Below are 7,487 nucleotides of genomic sequence, written 5' to 3'. Positions count from 1 at the left end.
AAATAAAATACATACATTTATTATTAATAACTAAATAATAACTAATTATTAATAACTTAATAACAGTAATCATATTTTAACGAATCGGAAATAACTTCGATGCAAAATTCAAAAGCTTTTATATTATCACGAAAAGCATGAATAATTTAGTATTATGTCATTATATTTATTAACACTTCTGTGTTTTGTTAATTGCTCTCCATTCACAATATTGCAGTATTAATTATTATTTCATAACAATTTTCCCGCGTTTTTAGCGCGACTCTATGTAAAGATCAACGAACCTTTGTCATAATCTAATATTTCATATTTCTTTCATCTTGGCAATACAAACACATACGGAACTTGCGACTCATAAACGAAAAGCTATTTCCGATTTGATTTCGACTAGAACTAATAAAAATATGATGGGCACTCACAGTAGTAGGACTCACCGGCGGGTGTACAACCGGGATAGCCGATGGTAGAGTGTAATGCATCTATTGACGGCATACTAAGCGCACTCATATAGGGTGCCGTCTTGAGGGCGCCGTAGGGCCCCGCGGCGGACGCCCCGAACGCCGCGGGCCCGAAGAGCTCGGAGGCCGAGGTGGTGGAGGCGGCGAGGCCCCCGAGATCGGTGGCGCCGGCGCCCCCGCTGCAGCCGGAAGTACCTCCGAGGCTGTTCGGCCACATCACCACCCCCTCGGCCCCCAGCACGACCACCCCTCCGCCGCGGTCTCCCTAAAGAGACGTCCTCGACGTCCAAATTATATGCTTTGCCTGAAAAAGACGACGCAAATAGAATCGGTGTTGCACAAAATGTATTAAATCGGCTAATCAACGATTTATTTTATTCAAAGTGAAATGTATCCATTTCACACACATGTAATTGGCTTATCCTGTAAAAATGGAATAATAAAATTCAAACCGCAACTTATGAAAAATATATGTGATATAAAAAATTAATATATCTATATATATAAATGATTAAAAAATATCAATTTGTAAGATTTGTGCACATACGTGGAATAATCATATTTTTGTTTAAAAAAAGTAGCTAACAGCATTTGCGAAAAAGTCTTCAGTAATTTCATTATTTTTTTGTTACAGAAAAGTAGACAAGGATTCAAGTTTGAACATCGTGCACCTTTGAAGTCTCTTTGCAAAATTGACTAAAATCCTGTGTTTGTCTCTGCCGTTTTCGAGTAAATCGTTTCACTGATCGTCAAAGAGAAAATAGTCGGTGCTTTAAAGAAATAAGCAATCGATCGTGATCACCCGGTATGAAAATAAGAACGACGCGGTCGGCAGCTGCGCGCGAGGGATAATCCGAGGAAGATGCAACAGGACTCCGAGTATATTCTCGACCCTCCTTCTCAAGGAGGCCAATCTAACTCCGAAAACGTCGGCCCGAAAACCGAGAACGGCGAACGTACCCGACCCTGAAGACATGCAACACGCTCGTAGCCTTTCCGTCGCGTTCTTAGCCGCTTAAGTCGCGCGTTTTATCCTCTCCGGTTACAAAGTCAGAAACGGCTATCGCTCTCTCCCTCCCGGCTTCTTACACCATCACGGGCAATCCAGCTTCCCCGGTGGTAGTGACTTGTTAATTTGTTTGCCGTCACGTTTATTACAACTGCGTTCTACGCCGTGCACATCTGCGATATGGCCGAACAGCGATGAAACGCGTATTGTTTCCTGCCTGCCGGATGTCGCCGTCCACATGTCTCGGATTAAGGGATGCTAATCGGTAAGTAATTAACATCCGCATTATAAAAAACAATCGGATGACGACAGAGTCGCGAGCGTCATGACGTGAGTGTGTCCCCGAGTTAATCGTTTTTATTGAATACAAGATGTAGAACACGTGGCCGGTTTAAAATTTTTCATTATTTTGTGCCGCATCGCTAATGGATATATTCTATCGTTGCTTATCATTATTCGTGTTTAATATGATTGGATAAAAAATCGTTATTAATACGAATTAGATTCAATTTTTATAGCGCTGACTTTTATACATACAATGTATGACACAATCCAGGCGGTTTCCATTAAACCGAAATAAATTAAAGTTAGAATTTTTAATACTTTAATTACAGTCTTATATCCATGCGAAAAAATTTTTAACTATTATACTCGTGTATCCAACAAAAAGAAATGGATGGTTGATTCGAGATGTGTTTTCAAAATGAAATCTTACACCAGCAAGCCCGTCTTTAATAATGTATTGTTCCGTGTCCTCTCTTAACTGCGCTATATTACTAGATTTCAATGAATAGACGTGTCATATGCGAAAGACCTCTCCAGAGTACTAATAGAGCTGCCGCAGCACGAGTCTTTTTGCACAAATATAGACGAAACACTCACATCCACCCTCGTGACGTATGTACGTTGCATCCTGTTGCGTTCGCAATTGAAATTTATTCTATCCGACTCTACTATTGAAATTTGTTATGCACTGCAATTTAAATACCAAGCGCGTAATATGTACATAAGTGGCTTTATGACATATCGAATCGACATACTCTGACGATATAAATATATTCACGGTTACTCGTAAATAAATATTAGGAGTTTACGAAGTAAAAAATATTTTAATTTCACAAATGAAAAAAAAATTATCATTATGTAGAAGATTAAAATTATTTACTTTCCGTTTAACAGCTTAAAATGAAAAAGTAAAGTTTTATATATTATAAAATAACGCTTCTTTTTCTGGAATATATAGAGCGCTTCATAGATGAGATCGCGCTTGATGAAATTATGTGTACTTAATATCGTAGATGTAAAAGGCGAGCTTACACTGGTGTATTGCGTTCTAATATTACGTCTCATTACGCGCACAAGTTTTCTCCGATCTCCGGAACCGGAATGAAGTTGCCACGCGGTGAAAAAGAATCCATAAAGTATACACTACCCCGTAACGCCGCCTTTCGTCTCCCGACTATATTAAAATTTCGCCCGCTATGAAAGGGAGGGCGAAGAGAACGAAGAAAGGCTGGCTATTCTCCCGGGTCCTCCTGAGATCAGTCAGGCGCGAATTTCCACTTTTGTACACTTACGCGCCTCGCGCCGGCCACAAAGCACTTGTTACATGCCACCCAGCATGGGCAAAAAACGCTGAAAACAACTGTCACTTTTGAAAACTTTTTAACAACGACTGCACGCACGACGTGAGCTGTTTCTTTTTATCTCAACACAATACAGATTTCCTTTTGTTAACATCATCGAATTGTTGATAAATTTACCGTTGTACAGAAACACAAAAAGTTTAAATATATATTTATATTTATATTATTAAATTTAATACAATCATATTGATTCGAAAATTCTAATTAATCGTCGAAAATAAAAGGAATACGGCACGTTTATTTACACTTTCGTCATATTAAAACCGCGTCGCGAGAGAAAGACAGGGAAAGAAACAGAATGCGAAGAAGAGGGCGAGAACGGATACTCGATGGTCCTCTTGTTGCGGTAGCCAGAAGTCTCTTTATCTTTGTGCACTTTGGCGAACGGGACAATGCACTTGTTACAGACCGCCAAGTGTGGACAAAATGCCCAGGCCGCCACTCGATTGGCCCTCGAGGACACTCGAGTAGTCTACGACTCTGTGGAGAGGTCGGGAGAAACGGTAGGACTAGAGAAAGATAGCTAGGGTGCCTTTTACACCCCCGCGCATTCCCCCGACGCCCTTTCCCGACGAATCGATCTCCCGCTGCAACGAGTCACCCCCACCCTCGCCCCCTTCGACAGTTCGGCCCTAGTGCAAACACTTTGCGTTACCAATCGACAGATATATACCGGCATGCCGTCCCTAATGACTGTTAAATCCCCATTATTACGTTCCGCGTGTGTTCTACACGAGAGAGAGAAAGATAGAGAGAGATGGAGGTTTACCCTCTCGTTGCTGAAGAATTCGATTTACGAACGTCCAGCAGATCGTATCCGTGCGGATCAGATAAGTCAACGGGGCGCACGTGCAGCGGATACGCGTTTTACTGTTGCATCTTGAATCCGCGGCAAATTCCTGCAGTGACAGATCCGAGAGTTGTTTCAGATGCTGTCAACACGCCGCGATTTATTAATTCTATATGACTGTAATTTTTTTAATAATTTGAGAATTGTTTCCTGATTCTGTCAATATTCGCCGCGATGTGTCGTTTCTGCATGATAAAAATTTTTTTTACATACATTTATAAATGTAAATAAACGACGTGTTTGTTGTTCGGTTTCATCAAAACGTTGAGTCGAAACTTCTTAGCGATTCGCGATTTTTCAATTTGCGCAGTAATAATTCGCGGGAAAATTGTTATAAAGAGAGAAACTCGCGCGTGGATGCGATCGCGACAAGACGCATACATCGAGAACAAGTCGCAGCATCCGGGATTCATCCGCGGGGGATGCAACGTCGTTTCTGCATTAGGTAGCGCGGTTTGCGGCTTCGGTACATCCGGCGGTACACGAAGAACGACACACTGCCGGAGCTATCCCAGAAAGTTAAGTCGCGGCCGCATTGTTTCCAGGAGTATTTGCACACAACCGCATTGTTCCTGAAGAGCCCGTTCCGTAGCTCCACAATGAACGTATACGTACGTATATGCTGCGTGAAGCGCAGTCGTCCGCGAGTATCGCGAGGAAAGCCAGAAAGTACTTGTGAAACGAGCGAGGCATTAACTCATTTTATGGACGATTTTCGAGATTGTGCCAGTGCACGAATACTTATTCATTCAAATATACGCATACGTGCTTCCATCGCGATAATTTTTTAATAATCTTGACGCGTCAAGTACAAGGTTTCTCCTCACTGATGATTTAATATTCTTAATTATAGCGATAGAATATACTTGGTAATAAAATTTATATTTTTGATGCGCAAAGATATACCATAACAGCAGAATGATTACGATTTACCTTATGGTAGTGGAAATATTTATAATACTTGGTTTGCTCAATGCACAAAGGACACAAGAAACTTTTTCTCATTATTGGATAATAAAGTCATAATTAATTTAATTACCTAACGCTAACGACACTCGCGGCTATACGTCGAGTTTGGTTCACGTCGGGTGCAGCGTCTCGCGAAATAATTACCTCGGCATCAAGCTTAAACTTTTTCACAGAAAGGCGGCTTTATGTCGTAGAGTCGGGCACACACACACACACACACACACACACACATATACACACATTTTATATGTACCCCGGATTGTAGTAGGATACCTCTGTCAAGGAGCCGCGTGCACCAGCGTAGCCATGCGCACGGAGTCGTGCACGAGGAAGCGTTTCTACGAAGCAGAGTCGCATTGAATGCAATCTTAGCCCCGGGTATTCGGGCGTTTGTTGCGCGTTCATTGAGCGTAAAACTTAATTCCCGTAGAAATTCCACGAGGTATACACGGGGTATACCTCCGCCCCGGGCTTGTTCTCCGCTAGTTAGTCTTTATACCCGGCCGGCAAAAAAGGAGATGCCAATGGGGGTTGCGCCCCGCCGCCCGACGGGGATGAGCCTCCTTCGTTTCGTTGTCTCTCTCCTCCCCCCCCCTCGCCTCCACCTGCCTCCATTCCGCTTCGTGCTCCTTTATGTTCCGCCCTGACGGACGGTGGAACTTACTGATTCCTCGGAGCCAATTTCGAGAAGGTTTTGTTCCCTCGAGCCGTTCACGGTTCTATGGTGGCCACGTCAATCCTCCCGTCGAAGGTACGGCGCGACATTGGGACCCGTTCGCACGTGATAACATCGACCAGGGATTCCGAGAGACTTGATACTTCGAGATGCCGGGACCGAGATTGAATCCGTGGCAGCAAATCAAGAACGAGGACTATGGCGTCTTTAAAATCTTCGTTTAAAAGGGCGGGGTCTTTTATATAATCGATACAATAGTCGATATTCCGATTTATATGTGTTTAAATTACAAGTTTAAAATTAAAGTTAAAGTTAAAATAAATGCGTGACATTTTTGTAATAAAATTCATCATTTGATCGCACTATATTTCCACGATTAGATTTTATTGACGTGAAAAGAAAAAATTATTTTTTTACATAAAAGATGAACTTTGCATGCAGACTATCCATCGTGGAAGCCCTCGAAACACTAGTCAACTATGTTGTTCGGCTTCGGCATATTTTTCAGCATTGAAGTATCGTATAATTGAAAAGCGTATCGGAATCTACACATTATTACTTTTCAAAGTTATTTTTAATTGTAAAGTGCACCGGCGCGTAAGATAATAATATGTAAATCCAATCTTTTTATATTTTACTTGTAAGAATATTTTTATCAGAAAGCCGGTAGTAAATTATCGACTTTGCCAATTATTCAAAGATTTTTTCGCCGATCCTATATAGAATTAACTTTACTCGAAATAATATATCATTTACGATGCACTTCAATTCGCCACGTTCTTCTTGATGCGCTTTTGAATGTCGTTCACTTTATATTTATCGCGATATCTTCACATCCGCTTCGTCTCAATTCGGTACGTATAATGTACGGATCTTTACATACATGACGATCGAGCTACTTTGCGCCCATCGAACAGTCAGCGCCGCATTTTCAAACTTCCAGATAGCTGCGTATCCAAAGGGCAATATTATATTATAAAGGCGATAAATCGTCTTTTTAAAACCTACAATGTATTAGAGACGACAAACGAATAAGATTCTTTCTTAACGATGACCCAATCATTCTTGCAATATTCTCTATCGCGTTTAAAATTCTCATAAATTATCTTTCACCCTAATTATAAACTAGATCGGCGTAGAAATGAGAATTTTTTTAAAACAATATCGAATCCTTCTTCGATCTCATCGATCATTCGCATCTTAAAAACCGGTAATATAATCATCATCATACATCGCCTCACGTTTTTTTACAATAATGTGCACGAAGGTCTTCCGCGATGCGAAAGTCATAGTCACCACTCTTTGTTCTCCACTGAAAAACACGCGCTGCGTTTCGTTCTCAGAATCGATCGGACGCGCTCGCGACAAAATTCCCATTAGATTCGAAGATCAGCAAGCGACTAGGATCGTCTTCCGTTGCCGTGGAGGACGCGCTACAGCGGATGTAGACGACGACGACGGCGACAAGGAGACGAAGGACCTCCTCGTGGAAGGCGGACCTTAACCGGGAGGGAGGCGGCGGCGGCAAGCCAAGAAGATTACCGTAAGCAGATTATTTCCGTGGAAATCCTGCTGGCCAACTCTCTCGGCACGCTACCACGCTGTAGCGCGTTTCGGGACCGAAACTTCCCGCGGAATTGCAGGCGCGAACGGAAATAGTCGAAGCTCGGCGCAGCGCGCTACAAGATCTGCTCTGACAGCAGCCGTCGGACGTCGTAGATAAGATTATTGAAGGATCAGGCGCATCGTATAACGTAAAATAGATTCTGACGAGCGCCGTCGCGTAGCTTCGGAAAATCAGCGCGACAGCTGCTTCGGAATTGCTTCTCTATATGAAACGCGTATGTTAATACGAAAAATGTCAATATTCTCTCTTTCC

At 42.2% G+C, this 7,487-nt stretch overlaps 1 protein-coding gene across 1 annotated transcript in view; it reads right to left on the bottom strand.

The window, feature by feature from the left end:
• The window catches only part of LOC115246371 (homeobox protein otx5-B-like), a 15,828-nt gene that overhangs the window by 5,638 nt on the left and 2,703 nt on the right, over positions 1-7,487 (bottom strand). Inside the window, exon 2 of the mRNA XM_029825145.1 lies at positions 420-762. Coding sequence (XP_029681005.1) covers positions 420-675 — 256 coding nt within the window. The 5' untranslated portion in view covers positions 676-762. The remainder of the gene's footprint in view (positions 1-419; positions 763-7,487) is intronic.

The sequence above is a fragment of the Formica exsecta genome, unplaced genomic scaffold (genome assembly GCF_003651465.1).
Source record: "Formica exsecta isolate Colony F162 unplaced genomic scaffold, ASM365146v1 scaffold149, whole genome shotgun sequence".
Taxonomy (NCBI): Eukaryota; Metazoa; Arthropoda; class Insecta; order Hymenoptera; family Formicidae; genus Formica; species Formica exsecta.
Note: the sequence above shows the minus strand (reverse complement) of the source record. Positions and strands in the feature narration are given on the sequence as shown.